This window comes from Asterias amurensis, chromosome 4, assembly GCF_032118995.1.
Source record: "Asterias amurensis chromosome 4, ASM3211899v1".
Taxonomy (NCBI): domain Eukaryota; kingdom Metazoa; phylum Echinodermata; class Asteroidea; order Forcipulatida; family Asteriidae; genus Asterias; species Asterias amurensis.
Genome location: NC_092651.1, coordinates 8914452 through 8931865, shown reverse-complemented (window position 1 = coordinate 8931865; position 17414 = coordinate 8914452). Strand labels below are relative to the sequence as shown.

General features: G+C 39.9%; 2 protein-coding genes across 3 annotated transcripts; both read right to left on the bottom strand.

Moving 5' to 3' along the window:
• Positions 1 to 1720: 1720 nt before the first annotated feature.
• On the bottom strand, positions 1721 to 5204 carry LOC139936280 (uncharacterized). The gene is made up of 5 exons (XM_071931071.1): positions 5074 to 5204; positions 4217 to 4642; positions 3648 to 3821; positions 2962 to 3075; positions 1721 to 2360 (listed from the first exon to the last, which is right to left on the bottom strand). The coding sequence occupies exons 2-5, from the start codon at positions 4638 to 4640 to the stop codon at positions 2173 to 2175; spliced, it is 900 nt and encodes a 299-aa protein (XP_071787172.1). The 5' UTR covers positions 4641 to 4642; positions 5074 to 5204; the 3' UTR covers positions 1721 to 2172.
• Positions 5205 to 11264: 6060 nt separating this feature from the next.
• On the bottom strand, positions 11265 to 15969 carry LOC139936294 (uncharacterized). Of its 2 annotated transcripts, none has more exons than XM_071931080.1 (7): positions 15829 to 15969; positions 15158 to 15474; positions 14437 to 14760; positions 13580 to 14006; positions 13014 to 13187; positions 12323 to 12436; positions 11265 to 11882 (listed from the first exon to the last, which is right to left on the bottom strand). In XM_071931080.1, exons 1-7 carry the CDS (start codon positions 15848 to 15850, stop codon positions 11695 to 11697), a joined length of 1566 nt encoding a protein of 521 aa, XP_071787181.1. In that variant the 5' UTR covers positions 15851 to 15969; the 3' UTR covers positions 11265 to 11694. The 2 variants fall into 2 exon arrangements, with proteins under 2 accessions (XP_071787181.1, XP_071787182.1); XM_071931081.1 differs by having other exon boundaries at positions 14446 to 14760.
• Positions 15970 to 17414: the final 1445 nt, after the last annotated feature.

The window sequence follows — 17414 nt, the reverse complement described above, 5'->3', positions numbered from 1 at the left end:
CCGTGCCGTGGTTTTGTGACTCACTAAGGACTTCACCAAAGATAGTGTGATCCGTAGATGAGAAATAAGACGAAAAATATTGAAATCAGAATTGGATGAAATTATGGTAATTAAATGAAAAGCAGACTTAAAACCTTGCAGGAATTGAAGTCTTGCAAGTATACCAAATCGCAGTGATTGTTGCATTGCAAAGCACAAGCGAAGGCAACAATTCACCGGAGTTGGTGTTGCGACCCGTGCCTTGGTTTTGTGCCATTTAAACCAACAAGCTCAGCTAAAGATGCTGCCAAGAGCACACAAAGAACTTCTCTAAAGATGATGAGATCGGTAGATAGGAAATAAGACGGAAGATTTTGTGATTAGAATTGCATGAAATTGTGGTAATGAAATGTAAGGTAGACTTGAAAACCGATGATAACAGAACAAGAAGTGTACACCATCAAGGGACTAGACCTACCGAACCTTCATCTAGAAACAGACCAATGTAACTGGTATGAGAAACATCAGAATGATAACTGATGATATTTAAGACAAAGAAGTGCAGTAGGTATGATGAATCTATTGATTGTGTGTTTGTACGATAACTCTCAGAACTCACCCGTGAAAACCTCGGGAGCTCAGGTAGCGTGAACTGTAATATAATATTTTATAATAAGTTTGGGGGGCTAAATCATCCTTTCTCGCAGCTGAGAGCTGAATTGTGAAGGACGCGGCTACAACGTGTTCGAGAAGCAGGCATGCAAGGGCGCCTTTGGCAGCCAGCCTCATCAACCCATCCATGACCACGGAGCACAGCCAGAGATCGAATGTGTTTGATTTTTCGCGAGGGAGGAGAACCGGATGGTCTGGAAATCCCCCATGGCACAGCAGAGAACCAACGCACAACTTAACTTACATATGGCCCTGGCCGGGTTTCGAACCAGGGTCACCTTGATGAGAGCTGAGCGCTTTAATCACAAGCCAACCATGCCACCCTTAATGATAGGAGGACATCGGGGGGCGGGGGCATAAGAACTATGTTTTATGACTTTGGGAACTAAGTCAGTATGAACTGTGTTATTATTCTTTGGACCTATAAGGGGACCTTTGTGACCGATTAGTTACATCAAGACTTGGCATGGTTGGCTTGTTGTGTAAAGCGCTCAGCTCTTACCAAGATGACCCTGGTTCGATACCCGGCCAGGGCCACAAGTGAGTTGAGTTGTGCGTTGGCTCTTTGCAGTGCCACGAGGGTTTTCCCAGACCGACTGGTTTTCCTCCTTTGGGATAATCAAACACTTCCGATCTCTGGCTGTGCTCCGTGGTCATGGATGGGTTGATGTGGCTGGCAGCCAAAGGCGCCCCTGCATGCATGCTTCTCGAACACGTCGTAGCCGCGTTCTTCGCAATTCAGCTCTTAGCTGCGAGTAAGGATGATTAGCCCCCCAAATTAGTATTAGTATTGTAAAACAGTTCATGCTACCTGAGCACCCGAAGTTTTCACGAGTGAGTTATGGCAGTTATCGTACAGAAACACAAGCAATAGATTCCTCATACCTACTGCACTTCTTTGTCTTAAATGTCATCAGTTATCATTCTGATGTTTCTCATACCAGTTACATTGGTCTGTTTATAGATGAAGGTTCGGTAGGCCTAGTCCCTTGATGGTGTACACTTCTTGTTCCGTTATTCATGGGTTTTGAAGTCTACCTTACATTTCATTACCACAATTTCATGCAATTCTAATCACAATATCTTTCGTCTTGTTTCCTATCTACCGATCTCATCATCTTTAGTGAAGTCCTTTGATATAATTCAACTTCGCAAGACCCCCAAAAAAGTTCCATAAACCGAGCGTGTCCAAAATTAATATTTGATTTTGACAAAAACTATTCCGAAATTGTTTAACACTTGATGATACGCGGCGTGATGTAATCCACGTTCGCACGACCGAAAAAAAGCCTTAAACCGAGCCTTTCCAAAATTATTTCTTTGATCTTGCCAAAAATATTCAGATTAAGCACTTTCGTCGCATTGGATCAACCATCACAGAATGTATTTTTTTTCGTTGTTTGTTTTTTCTTTCATTTTTATATTAATTATTTGACATTATTTGTTAGGCCTCGACCTAATTATAAAAATATTTTTGGTTTGTTTGGAGGGAGTCCCCCGGTGTTGACAACATAATTGCTATCAATCTAATGGCTGCATACAGCAGCAGGCGAATATGATTCCCGCCATCTTGGAATATTTCTTCGTTTTGGTCTCCTGCTCTACTGCAGTCTTCTTCATCTTTTTGTCTCTCTTGCTTTGGCGTCTGCCGAAGATCCTAGACCAGAATCCTCTTCTGGAAGTTGAAGCATCCTCTGTGAGCTCTTGACCTGAAGATAATGAAATGGCATCTCGATCAGAACTCAAATATTACTTTTATTGTTTTAGTTTAATTTAATTTTTTGTTTTCAGGGGGATGGGGGAGTAGTATCACTTTCCACCAGGTATACACTTATAGCCTTCTAATTTAAAGAATAGGCAAAATTAAATAATCACAGTACAACATGTCGTGAATGCTACACTGAACAACCTGCCCGAGGCCAGTGGTTTTAGTGGCGGGCCAGGAAACTATTGACCAAACAAGTATGGCAGTCTTGTGTTTTACAATTGAATATAAATACGTCACTGTGCAAATCTTAAAAAGAAATAAACTTTCAAATGCTGATCTTGAGTCTGGAAAATACCTTTATTTTCTGTTGCGTAATAAAGTATATTTATTCAGCTTCATACCAGAAAAAGCCAGATGAGATCAACCTAAACCTTTAAATGAATGTTAATAAACTGTTTCAGGCTCTGCTTTTCACATTTTGATTCTGTGTTGTTCAACAAATTCTGGTTCAGTAAAAGTGTAGAGCTATCCTAAAAACCCGTAGTCTTTTGGAGTTTTCTCCAAAACTCGAGCCATGTACAATGTTGTTTATTTCTGAATACCTTTTGAGCAAATCGATATCAGGTCAGTCTGATCATCAGCTGACTGAAGTGCAGTATCGTCTCCATCAAGGATGAATATCTTCGAGGTAATAGAGGCCTCATCTTTGATTTCATCTGTGAAATTAAGATAAGACGACTTTCTTTTTATTCTGTTTCACAAAATTAATTGCTGGCGTCGCCAAAGAAATTAAACGGTTCATGTCGTATATAGAATAATTTTTTAAATATTTTTTATATATATTTATTTTACATTCGGACAATAAAAACATCTTGACCAGGAGCAGTCCAGGGAATTGAAGTAAAACTGGACGTGTACTTTCCTGGACTACGCCTGGTGAAATGTTTTTTTATCTATCCGAAGAATTAACAACACATATACAACAGTAAATCAAATTTGTGAAGGAAAAGTTAACCATAATAGTTTGGCAGTCATTTGTATTAGTATTTGAAAATCTCTTGTGTGGGAGAGTGTTGGCTCTGAGAAGTGCCGGTTTGGTCTCGACGTTTCGAATAGATACTTCGCTCGTCTTCAGGAGAAACATTTTGCGATGCTTTATATTCTGGTGTTATTATCTTAACATGTTATTGGCAATGTCGTGTAAGTTATATCTTTATCTCTGTAGTCTGGATGTTTGATTGTTTCCTTCTAAATAAGAAGATGTCTTTGTTTATAGATCCTCCCTTACCCTCAATGTCACCATTGACGTAATCATCCCACACTTCATCATCTATTTCATCGGCAGTCAACTCCCCATCGTCCTCCCCAGACACGCTGATAATTTCCCCGAATGACAATGATGAGATGCTCGTGAGCAATGAGACCGTATCCAGGTCACTAATACTCGACCAAGACGTCAACCCTGAAGAATCAACAATCGTCAAGTTTAATCTCAACAAGAATTTTTTTTGAAACATCCTATAGTTCGTAAGACACTGCTGTTGAGTTGCAACGTTCTCGGTTCGAACCAACCCCATCCGAGTAATGTGTTTGTGTGGGGTTTTTTTTCTTCACAGAGCTCGGGAAAGTACTGAGTGTGCAGTGCTTACATACATCGGTTCGAATCCCACTGGAGCATCTTATTAACAAAGATCACGTGTATAATGGCTTTCTTTAAAACTTAAAAAGCTTACGAGAGTGATGCTGGTCGATGATCTACTTTGATTTGTTTTTCTCATTTTGTTTACTTATTCAGAGTAACATATTCTTGGAATTTCCAATATTAATTTATCCAGACTATAATTATATGAACCTTACCTTCTTCATCTTCTTCTTTCTCCAGAATCTCTCCTTCCTCGGTTGCCCAGTTCGCCGCAGCATCCCCATCTCCCTTTGGTTGATTCTTGAACTTCATTTCCACAACTACCTCATCTTTCCTTTGGTCCTCTATATTCCATTCTTCCTTCATCGTCACCCCCTCAACCGGTTCGTTATGTCCAACCTCCTCTTTCACCTTTGACCCCACCTCACCCATCTCCCCTATTTCTCCATCCCTTCTCTTCACTACTTCGGACTTGATTTCATTTGTATTTGCATCTTGGACTGGCTCTCCGATCTTCTTTGGAGCAACCTGTTCTTCTCCTTTTGAATTATCCCCCATCCCTTCAACCTCGCTGCCATTTGCGTCTCCTAGCTCAGCCCTGGTTTCCTCAGTCCTCATCTCCTCAATTCGATCTGTCATCTCTTGAGGATTAAAATTAATTGTTTTATTGTTTTTATTTCAAGATCTTTATACATGGTACACATATCAATCAGCACAACGGCTGTTTTACATAATGATCATGTGTCTTAAAGGCAGTGGACACTATTGGTAATTACTCAAAATAAATATTAAAACATAAAACCTTACTTGGTAACGAGTAATGGAGAGAGGTTGGTAGTTTAAAACATTGTGAGAAACGGCTCCCTCTGAAGTTTTCGAGAAAGAAGTAATTTTCTACGAATTTGATTTCGAGACCTCAGATTTAGAATTTGAGGTATCGAAATATGCATATTTGATCAGATACAGCAAGTAAAGAAGACTGATCTTTGACAATAACCAATAGTGTCCACTGCCTTTAAAAATGAGAATAAGTAAACACATTTCTTAAAATCATACTTTAAAATATACTTACATGATCTACCTTTGCTTCCTCCTTAAACTGATACATCATCTTGAGCTCCCCCTCCTTGCCCTTTACCATCTCTACCTTGGCACAACTTTCCTCTTTCTGTTCCTTCTGTTGCAAGTATTCTTCAACAATGCTCTCCACCTCTACAACTTTCTCGATCTTTATCACCTTTATCTTCATTTCTTTATATATCTCTCCTTTTGTCTTCACCTCCTCTTGTCCGTTTGTTTTCTTCCTCTCGTCTTCTTTGGTTGTTTCTAGGTGATGAGATACGCTGACTATCGGGCTTGTCTCATCGGAAACCAGCTCGGATGGCTCTTCCCATACCTTTCGTATTAAAAGTATCGGGAGTAAAATTCAGTAACTTATCACTAATAATATAGGTTGTCGCTCTCCTCGATATATTTCAGCCAGTATTTAAAACAACTCTCTAGTATTCTGCCGTTGACTATGCAGTTTGAAACATCGTAACCAACCAGCTTCTAGTCATATCATGAGCACACAGGGGCAGTAATTTGGCAGTTTCTTGCACTCGGTGGTAAAAGCATGAATCTTATTACACGTTTATGTTTTACCAAAACATGAAAAATTTGTGTCATCTTTGAAATGACCTGTTTATCATGGCCTTTCCAATTTGGTTAATGTTAATGTGATTTGAGATTACAATTTCGAATGAATTTTCACTTTTGTGAAATACAAATCAAGATTATCAAATAAAAGTCACCTGTGAGGCTTCCCTCTTCTGCGCATGACTTCTACCACCGTCTTCCTCCTCCTTGTTATCAGTCACCATGGTAACGCATCCATCCTCATGACACGTGTAGATACTTGCATGTTTCTTGTGATCTACACCGGACGGTACATCCACTTCCCCGGCCTTCATGATCCTGGAGGCGATGGAATTAGCGATGACGACCTGCTCTTCCGGGGTGTGCATCTTCATTACCATGGCAATTCTTTCAGCTACACACTCACATGTTGGATCGGTCTCATTGGAATGTGGCGGATCATAATTCCGGATCAGTTCATTGATCCGTTGTGCTATAATGTGTGAGATACAATGGAATGTTCTTAATGGTGTTTTAAAGCATGGTGTGAATAATAAGAATAAACTTTAAATACATAGGTAACTCGTGGGTACAACCATGTATTGATCTCTGTAGTTGGTGTTTGCGCTGAGAAAGAGCCGGTTTTGGTATCGACGTTTAGAGCAGTATAGGCCTACTCTGCTCGTCTTTTGAAGATATGCCAATTTGGAAATAATGTTTTGTTTATTAAATTGAAATGAGTTGAACCATAAACATGAAAAAAAAAAACACTGGTAAAATTTCTCTGCTCGAGTCCAACCAAAAGCAGATCTGAATTTATGTTTCTAAAAAGCAATAACTGTACTAGTTGTTGTAGTAGATAAGTGTCTTACCTCCTGGGTTTACGTCACTCATTTTCGGTCCGTTTTTATCTTGCTGGTAAGATGCAGAACTGTAAAACTTTGAAACTTTGAAAAGCTGGAAATCGTATATCTTGCACTAGCAACAGCAAATTGAAATATGAAGCATGTTCTGTTTATTTTCCTGCATGTGTACCCATTGGTAACGTATGCGTACAAACCGCGCCACCAGACGCGGATGCGCGCGTATAGAGCTTAGTGTTCTTTTTCTGGAATATTATTAATTATACAGCGCCACAACTTTCCACCAATGGAAACCCTGCATTTTATGTGACGCCAAAAAACGTAAACAGCGCCCTCTTCAGGGTCAAAGTAAGACTTTTCATTGGCTGAGAGTTGGGCGTGTTGCGCATTCACGACGTGCGCGGTCTACGCAAGGCCGTTTGCTGGCTTTGCCGCCGGGTGTTATCTAACGAGCGAGGGACATGCATAGTTGATATTCCATGAGCCATCACGATTTGAGAACAACTAATTTTAGCCATAATGAGACTCAACCTTTTCTTATCAATCGTACATATTTTCCTTGACTGTTTAGTGGATAGACTCACCAGTCATGAACGCGTCCAAGTCCCCTTTTACACTGTATTTTGTGTATAAGGAGTGAGGCCAGGGAGTTTTTGTTTTACCCCACTAGGTTACCCCCGGCGCACTTTCACACTGTCGCTTGCACGGGGTTCCGTTTACACAGTTCAAGAATACCCAAGGGTTTTCCCGCTTACCCCTACTCCAGAGGAGGGATTGGATATTCCATGGGGTTTGCTCCTTTGCTGGTTTTTCCAAACCGACTCGCTGCCAGTTTCCATGAGGCATTCCTCTCATTCCCAAGCCAAATAGCTCCAACTTTAATGCTTAAATCAAATCTCATCAATAGTTGAAGCGCAGAGCCTCCATGTTAAGATTCATTGTTTATACACAATCTATTAATAACATGACCCAAAAACGTTCTTATTCAAAAGATTTTGAGAGATAGTCATTACATGGTGTTACCGCAAACCTTTCTATCGGTCTTACTTATGTTAAGCAGCTTGGTTCATGACTTTTGACCTAGAGTGAGGAGCACCCATATTGGTGGTGGTGGTTTGTTGTTTGATGTTGTTGTTGTTGTTGTTGTTGTTGTTTTTTTTTTTTTTGGGGGGGGGGAGTGGCACGACATACAGAATATCCGGGGGGGGGGGGGCGTTGGCAGCATCTCCTGCTACAATAAAACTAACAATAACAAGCCACTTCACTGGTAGCACCGTCGACTGTATCGTGATTAGTTACGACATATGGACACACAAATTAACCACAGACACAAAGGTTGTTTGTTTGTATATATAATTTTTTGTGTTTAATAGTTTATTTTACAAAAAATAACCTGATAGTTAGGCTTGATGTGTAGAAACATCCTTACAATATCAAAGCTTCGGACAACATGATGAGAGATACAAAAGAACATATTTGTGTACATCGATACCAAAGGCTTACCGAGTACTTTTTATAAAATAAGTAGCCATGATTTATATAAAATGCTGGTATAAAACAAATTTAGATTTTGAATTTTGATTTTGAATTTTGGTTTTGAACGTTGTCCGAATATTGCAACCCTATAGTAATATGAACCTGCTGGACTCGATTTCACAAAACAGTGAGATTCGCCTGAAAACGATGTTGTCAATATTGCCAATATTTGTGATTTAAAAGCCTATTGTGACATCACACTATGAACAAATAAAGGCACTTGACACTTTTTTTAAGACAAGTATTCTCGCTTGTTGTATCGCAACATAATTTATGCATACAATAATATAATTAAAAAAAAAAACACAGTGGGAATTTGGACTCAATTGGTCATTTCAGTTGCAAGAGAATGATGAAAGAAGAAAATTTGTTTGCTGTGAGAAGCCTAATAAAATACTTCAGGCCTGAAGTCTTTTATTATTTTCGTGCGAAATTACCTCTTTCTCAAAAACTACGTAATTTTAGCGGTAGCCCTTTCTCACAATGTTTTTGACCCGTATAAGTATTTTTGAGTATAATTACCAATGGTGTCCAGCGCCTTTAAAGCAGGTTATATTGATAGGCTGTTCAGATCAATATTAGCTCTTGAGTGTGAAACCGAGCCTAGGGTTCGGACTTAGTGAGATCATCATAAAATGAGTTGTTAATAAGCACACAGAGAGGTTTTTGTTGTGGCACCACACTTAGCTGCATAGCAGTTAAGATTGATGCACATTTTAAAATTAATAAACTTTCTCTTTGTGAAATCGAGCCATAGGGTTCAGACCTAGTGAGATTTATCCTAAGATGAGTTGTTAATATGCCCACAGAGAGATTTGTTTGTGGCACCACACTTAGCTGCATAGCAGTTAAGATTGATGCACATTTTAAAATCAACTTCTTCTTTGTGAATTCAATGCCTTCTAGAAATTAGATAGGCCCCATCGAATTCGTACAAAAGTAGTCAACCAACGAAACACTGATTGTATGTGAATATATCACACAATAATATTCCCATGAATTCATACTGCATAGTTTTAATGACAAAACGGCAGTGACTGGTGAGTAATGAATCAGAGTGACGTCATGGTTGGTGAGCTCTGTGATTGGTTGATACAATGCGTCGAAAGTAGCTTAGGAGAATTAATTGTGATAACAAAAGGTTTGTTCGACTGCTCCGAAAATATTGGTACGTAGTCGGAGTAGAATAGACTTAGAAAGTTAATTGATGCACTTGGTTCTGCTATAAGTCTTCAATAGTTTGCATCTTCGACATTTTTGAAATTTTGTGATTTTTCCCCAAACTACAGAATTTGTTCATAAGCAAATTAGTGTTTTTTTAATTTATTTTTAAAGCGGCAAACCGTTCGCGGCACCCTTAGAATCAACCACAGCGGTTCTCGATCATCAATATGAACCCAAAGAACTTTAACCAATAATGAATGGAAACACAAAGATACTTTTTTTTGCCAGCAAGAGTTGAAGTTTTACAAGTATGGCAAATCAAAGTTGTAGGCAGTAACGCAAAGTCTCCCCAGAAATGTTGCGACCCGTGCCGTGGTTTTGTGACTCACTAAGGACTTCATCAAAGATAGTGTGATCCGTAGATGAGAAATAAGACGAAAAATATTGAAATCAGAATTGGATGAAATTATGGTAATTAAATGAATAGCAGACTTAAAACCTTGCAGGAATTGAAGTCTTGCAAGTATACCAAATCGCAGTGATTGTTGCATTGCAAAGCACAAGCGAAGGCAACAATTCACCGGAGTTGGTGTTGCGACCCGTGCCGTGGTTTTGTGCCATTTAAACCAACACGCTCAGCTAAAGATGCTGCAAAGAGCACACAAAGAACTTCTCTAAAGATGATGAGATCGGTAGATATGATATAAGACGGAATATTTTGTGATTAGAATTGCATGAAATTGTGGTAATGAAATGTAAGGTAGACTTGAAAGCCGATGATAACAGAACACGAAGTGTACACCATCAAGGGACTAGGCCTACCGAACCTTCATCTATAAACAGACCAATGTAACTGGTATGAGAAACATCAGAATGATAACTGATGATATTTAAGACAAAGAAGTGCAGTAGGTATGATGAATCTATTGATTGTGTGTTTGTACGATAACTCTCAGAACTCACCCGTGAAAACCTCGGGAGCTCAGGTAGCGTGAACTGTAATATAATATTTTATAATAAGTTTGGGGGGCTAAATCATCCCTTCTCGCAGCTGAGAGCTGAATTGTGAAGGACGTGGCTACAACGTGTTCGAGAAGCAGGCATGCAAGGGCGCCTTTGGCAGCCAGCCACATCAAGCCATCCATGACCACGGAGCACAGCCAGAGATCGAATGTGTTTGATTTTTCGCGAGGGAGGAGAACCGGATGGTCTGGAAATCCCCCATGGCACAGCAGAGAACCAACGCACAACTTAACTTGCATATGACGCTGGCCGGGTTTCGAACCAGGGTCACCTTGGTGAGAGCTGAGCGCTTTAATCACAAGCCAACCATGCCACCCTTAATGATAGGAGGACATCGGGGGGCGGGGGCATAAGAACTATGTTTTATGACTTTGGGAACTAAGTCAGTATGAACTGTGTTTTTATTCTTTGGACCTATAAGGGGACCTTTGTGACCGATTAGTTACATCAAGACTTGGCATGGTTGGCTTGTTGTGTAAAGTGCTCAGCTCTTACCAAGGTGACCCTGGTTCGATACCCGGCCAGGGCCACAAGTGAGTTGAGTTGTGCGTTGGCTCTTTGCTGTGCGACGATGGTTTTACAGACCAACTGGTTTTCCTCCTTTGGGATAATCAAACACTTTCGATCTCTGGCTGTGCTCCGTGGTCATGGATGGGTTGATGTGGCTGGCAGCCAAAGGCGCTCCTGCATGCATGCTCCTCGAACACGTCGTAGCCGCGTCATTTCGCAATTTAGCTCTTAGCTGCGAGTAAGGATGATTAGCCCCCCAAATTGTTATTATTATTGTAAAACAGTCCATGCTACCCGCGCTCCCGAAGTTTTCACGGGTGAGTTCTGACAGTTATCGTACAGAAACACAAGCAATAGATTCCTCATAACTACTGCACTCCTTTGTCTTAAATGTCATCAGTTATCATTCTGATGTTTCTCATACCAGTTACATTGGTCTGTTTCTAGATGAAGGTTCGGTAGGCCTAGTCCCTTGATGGCGTACACTTCTTATTCCGTTATTCATGGGTTTTGAAGTCTACCTTACATTTCATTACCACAATTTCATGCAATTCTAATCACAATATCTTTCGTCTTGTTTCCTATCTACCGATCTCATCATCTTAAGTGAAGTCCTTTGATATAATTCAACTTCGCACGACCCCAAAAAAGTTCCATAAACCGAGCGTGTCCAAAATTAATATTTGATTTTGACAAAAACTATTCCGAAAATTTGTAACACTTGATGATACGCGGCCTGATGTAATCCACGTTGCACGACCGAAAAAAAGGCCTTAAACCGAGCCTTTCCAAAAATATTCCGATTATAAGCACTTTCGTCGCATTGGATCAACCATCACAGAATGCAGTTTTTCATTGTTTGTTTTTCCTTTCATTTTATATTAATTATTTGACATTATTTGTTAGGCCTCGACCTAATTATAAAAAATATTTTTGTTTTGTTTGGAGGGAGTCCCCCGGTGTTGACAACATAATTGCTATCAATCTAATGGCTGCACACAGCAGCAGGCGAACATGATTCCCGCCATCTTGGAATATTTCTTCGTTTTGATCCCCTGCTCTACTGAGATCTTCTTCATCTTTCTGTCTCTCTTACTTTGGCGTCTGCCGAAGATTCTAGACCAGAATCCTCTTCTGGAAGTTGAACCCACCTCTGTGTGCCCTTGACCTGAAGATAACGAAATGGAATCTTGATCAAAACTCAAAAACTCCGAGGCCAGTGGTTTTAGTGGCGGGCCAGTAAACTATTGACCAAACAAGTATGGCAGACTTGTGTTTTACAATTGAATATCAATACGTCACTGTGCAAATCTTGAACAGAAATAAACTTTCAAATGCTGATCTTGAGTCTGGAAAATACCTTTCATTTCTGTTGCGTAATAAAGTATATTTATTCAGCTTCATACCAGAAAAAGCCAGATGAGATCAACCTAAACAGTTAAATGCATTTTAATAAACTGTTTCAGGCTCTGTTTTTCACATTTTGATTCTGTGTTGTTCAACAAATTCTGGTTCAGTAAAAGTGTAGAGCTATAAAAAAAAAACCGTAGTCTTGTGGAGTTTTCTCCCAAACTCGAGTCTTGTACAATGTTGTTTATTTATGAATACCTATTGAGCAAATCGATATCAGGTCAGTCTGATCATCAGCTGACTGAAGTGCAGTATCGTCTCCATCAAGGATGAATATCTTCGAGGTAATAGAGGCCTCATCTTTGATTTCATCTGTGAAATTAAGATAAGACGACTTTCTTTTTATTCTGTTTCACAAAATTAATTGCTGGCGTCGCCAAAGAAATTAAACGGTTCATGTCGTATATAGAATAATTTTAAAAATATTTTTGTATATATTTATTTTACATTCGGACAATACAATCATCTTGACCAGGAGCAGTCCAGAGAATTGAAGTAAAACTGGACGTGTACTTTCCTGGACTACGCCTGGTGAAATGTTTTTTATCTATCCGAAGAATTAACAACACATATACAACAGTAAATCAGATTTGTGATGGAAAAGTTAACCATAGTACTTTGGCAGTCATTTGTATTAGTATTTGAAAATATCTTGTGTGGGAGAGTGTTGGCTCTGAGAAGTGCCGGTTTGGTCTCGACGTTTCGAATAGATATTTCGCTCGTCTTCAGGAGAAACATTTTGCGATGCTGTAAATTCTGGTGTTATTATCTTAACATGTTATTGGCAATGTCGTGTAAGTTATATCTTTATCTCTTTTTTAGTCTGGATGTTTGATTGTTTCCTTCTAAATAAGAAGATGTCTTTGTTAGTTTATAGATCCTCCCTTACCCTCAATGTCACCATTGACGTAATCATCCCACACTTCATCACCTATCTCATCGGCAGTCAACTCCCCATCGTCCTCCCCAGACACGCTGATAATTTCCCCAAATGACAATGACGAGATGCTCGTGAGCAATGAGACCGTATCCAGGTCACTAATGCTCGACCAAGACGTCAACTCTGAAGAATCAACAATCGTCAAGTTTAATCTCAACAAGAAATGTCTTTGAAATATCCTATAGTTCGTAAGACACTGCTGTTGAGTTGCAAAGTTCTCGGTTCGAACCAACCCCATTCGAGTAATGTGTTCGTTTGGGTTTTTTTTTTTCACAGAGCTCGGGAAAGTTCTGAGTGTGCAGTGCTTACATACATCGGTTCGAATCCCACTGGAGCATCTTATTAAAAACAACACGTGTATACTGGCTTTCTTTAAAACTTAACAAGCTTACGAGAGTGATGCTGGTCGATGATCTACTTTGATTTGTTTTTCTCATTTGTTTACTTTTTCAGAGTAACATGTTCTTGGAATTTCCAATATTAATTTATCCAGACTTTAATTATCTGAACCTTACCTTCTTCATCTTCTTCTTGCTCCAGAATCTCTCCTTCCTCGGTTGCCCAGTTCGCCGCAGCATCCCCATCTCCCATTGGTTGATTCTTGAATTTCATTTCCACAACTACCTCATCTTTCCTTTGGTCCTCTATATTCCATTCTTCCTTCATTGTCACCCCCTCAACCGGTTCGTTATGTCCAACCTCCTCTTTCACCTTTGAGCCCACCTCACCCATCTCCCCTATTTCTCCATCCCTTCTCTTCACTACTTCGGACTTGATTTCATTTGTATTTGCATCTTGGACTGGCTCTCCGATCTTCTTTGGAGCAACCTGTTCTTCTCCTTTTGAATTATCCCCCATCCCTTCAACCTCGCTGCCATTTGCGTCTCCTAGCTCAGCCCTGGTTTCCTCAGTCCTCATCTCCTCAACTCGATCTGTCATCTCCTGAGGATTAAATTTAATTGTTTTATTGTTTTTATTTCAAGATCTTTATACATGGTACACATATCAATCAGCACAACGGCTGTTTTACATAATGATCATGTGTCTTAAAGGCAGTGGACACTATTGGTAATTACTCAAAATAAATATTAAAACATAAAACCTTACTTGGTAACGAGTAATGGAGGGAGGTTGGTAGTTTAAAACATTGTGAGAAACGGCTCCCTCTGAAGTTTTCGAGAAAGAAGTAATTTTCTACGAATTTGATTTCGAGACCTCAGATTTAGAATTGGAGGTATCGAAATATGCATATATGATCAGATACAGCAAGTAAAGAAGACTGATCTTTGACAATAACCAATAGTGTCCACTGCCTTTAAAAATGAGAATAAGGAAACACATTTCTTAAAATCATACTTTAAAATATACTTACATGATCTACCTTTGCTTCCTCCTTAAACTGATACATCATCTTGAGCTCCCCCTCCTTGCCCTTTACCATCTCTACCTTGGCACAACTTTCCTCTTTCTGTTCCTTCTGTTGGAAGTATTCTTCAACAATGCTCTCCACCTCTACAACTTTCTCGATCTTTATCACCTTTATCTTCATTTCTTTATATATCTCTCCCTTTGTCTTCACCTCCTCTTGTCCGTTTGTTTTCTTCCTCTCGTCTTCTTTGGTTGTTTCTAGGTGATGAGATACGCTGACTATCGGGCTTGTCTCATCGGAAACCAGCTTGGATGGCTCTTCCCATACCTTTCGTATTAAAAGTATCGGGAGTAAAATTCAGTAACTTATCAATAATAATATAGGTTGTCGCTCTCCTCGATATATTTCAGCCAGTATTTAAAACAACTCTCTAGTATTCTGCCGTTGACTATGCAGTTTGAAACATCGTAACCAACCAGCTTCTAGTCATATCATGAGCACACAGGGGCAGTAATTTGGAAGTTTCTTGCATTCGGTGGTAAAAGCATGAATCTTATTACACGTTTATGTTTTACCAAAACATGACAAATTTGTGTCATCTTTGAAATGACCTGTTTATCATGGCCTTTCCAATTTGGTTAATGTTATTGTGATTTGAGATTACAATTTCGAATGAATTTTCACTTTTGTGAAATACAAATCAAGATTATCAAATAAAACTCACCTGTGAGGCTTCCCTCTTCTGCGCATGACTTCTACCACCGTCTTCCTCCTCCTTGTTATCAGTCACCATGGTAACGCGATCATCCTCATGACACGTGTAGATACTTGCATGTTTCTTGTGATCTACACCGGACGGTACATCCACTTCCCCGGCCTTCATGATCCTGGAGGCGATGGAATTAGCGATGACGACCTGCTCTTCCGGGGTGTGCATCTTCATTACCATGGCAATTCTTTCAGCTACACACTCACATGTTGGATCGGTCTCATTGGACTGTGGCGGATCATAATTCCGGATCAGTTCATTGATCCGTTGTGCTATAATGTGTGAGATACAATGGAATGTTCTTAATGATGTTGGAAGCATGGTGTGAATAATAAGAATGAAATTTAAATACATAGGTAACTCGTGGGTACAACCATGTATTGATCTCTGTAGTTAGTGTTTGCGCTGAAAAGAGCCGGTTTTGGTAGTATACTCTGTTCGTCTTTTGAAGATATGCCAATTTGGAAATAATTTTGTTTATTAAATTGAAATGAGTTGAACCATAAACATGAAGAAAAAAAAACACTGGTAAAATTTCTCTGCTCGAGTCCAACCAAAAGCAGATCTGAATTATGTTTCTAAAAAGCAATAACTGTACTAATTATTGTAGTCGATAAGTGTCTTACCTCCTGGGTTTACGTCACTCATTTTCGGTCCGTTTTTATCTTGCTGATAAGATGCAGAACTGTAAAACTTTGAAACTTTGAAAAGCTGGAAATCGTATATCTTGCACTAGCAACAGCAAATTGAAATATGAAGCATGTTCTGTTTATTTTCCTGCATGTGTACCCATTGGTAACGTATGCGTACAAACCGCGCCACCAGACGCGGATGCGCGCGTATAGAGCTTAGTGTTCTTTTTCTGGAATATTATTAATTATACAGCGCCACAACTTTCCACCAATGGAAACCCTGCATTTTAGGTGACGCCAAAAAACGTAAACAGCGCCCTCTTCAGGGTCAAAGTAAGACTTTTCATTGGCTGAGAGTTGGAGTTGGGCGTGTTGCGCATTCACGACGTGCGCGGTCTACGCAAGGCCGTTTGCTGGCTTTGCCGCCGGGTGTTATCTAACGAGGGACATGCATAGTTGATTTTCCATGAGCCATCACGATTTGAGAACAACTAATTGTAGCCATAATGAGACTCAACCTTTTCTTATCAATCTTACATATTTTCCTTGACTGTTTAGTGGATAGACTCACCAGTCATGAACGCGTCCAAGTCCCCTTTTACACTGTATTTTGTGTATAAGGAGTGAGGCCAGGGAGTTCTTGTTTTACCCCACTAGGTTACCCCGGCACACTTTCACACTGTCGTTTGCACGGGTTCCGTTTACACAGTTTAAGAATACCCCAGGGTTTCACCGCTTACCCCTACTCCAGAGGAGGGATTGGATATTCCATGGGGTTTGCTCCTTTGCTGGGGTAGATCAGGGAGTAAAGCGATCCAAGCGAAATGGGGATACCATATACCCCGGGTTGCCCCCTGGCGAATAGAGTAGTGTGAAAAGGGCCATAGTATGAGTGTGAGTAGTGCAGCAACACACTGACGTTTGATTGAATATCAATTAGCTTTTAACTTCATTTACGAATATGAGTGATTTTCAAGTTGAGTGTAATTGTGTACCAGTTGAGTCCGAGAACTTTGCTAGACAAGTACTAGTACGTGTACCATTTCCTAGTATGGGTACCATTGCCACGTTGTGTAACGCATGTAAAAGAACCCAGTGCACTTATCGAAAAGAGAAGGGGTTCGCCCCGGTGTTCCTGGCTGTGGCTGCTGTATGCGCCGTAGCACCTTGTAAACCCTTACAAGGTGCTTACTAATTGGGTCTCAAAATTCATCATTGCGATAACCTATCTTTCTGAAAGTTTGTATATACTCAGCGCCTTGAGTACCTTGTTTGGTAGATACGTGCGCTATATATAAGACTTCGATGTTATTATGATTATTACCATTGCCTTGTTATCCAAGTACTAGTATGAGTACCATTGCCTTGTTAGCCAAGTGCTAGTATGAGTACCATTGCCTTGTTAGCCAAATACTAGTATGAGTACCATTGCCTTGTTAGCCAAGTGCTAGTATGAGTACCATTGCCTTGTTAGCCAAATACTAGTATGAGTACCATTGCCTTGTTAGCCAAGTGCTAGTATGAGTACCATTGCCTTGTTAGCCAAGTACTAGTTAGTCTTGGTGCAAGACGTTTCTCGT

Excerpts from the sequence above, each read along its gene's own strand:
- LOC139936280 (XM_071931071.1), bottom strand. The coding sequence starts at position 4,640 with ATGACAGATCGAATTGAGGAGATGAGGACTGAGGAAACCAGGGCTGAG. Across the intron at positions 3,076-3,647 it reads CGTCAATGGTGACATTGAGG|ATGAAATCAAAGATGAGGCC; the intron begins GTAAGGGAGGAT and ends TTAATTTCACAG. Across the intron at positions 2,361-2,961 it reads GATATCGATTTGCTCAAAAG|GTCAAGAGCTCACAGAGGAT; the intron begins GTATTCAGAAAT and ends CATTATCTTCAG.
- LOC139936294 (XM_071931080.1), bottom strand. The coding sequence starts at position 15,850 with ATGAGTGACGTAAACCCAGGAG. Across the intron at positions 14,761-15,157 it reads AGAAGAGGGAAGCCTCACAG|GTATGGGAAGAGCCATCCAA; the intron begins GTGAGTTTTATT and ends TTAATACGAAAG. Across the intron at positions 14,007-14,436 it reads AGGAAGCAAAGGTAGATCAT|GAGATGACAGATCGAGTTGA; the intron begins GTAAGTATATTT and ends TTTAATCCTCAG.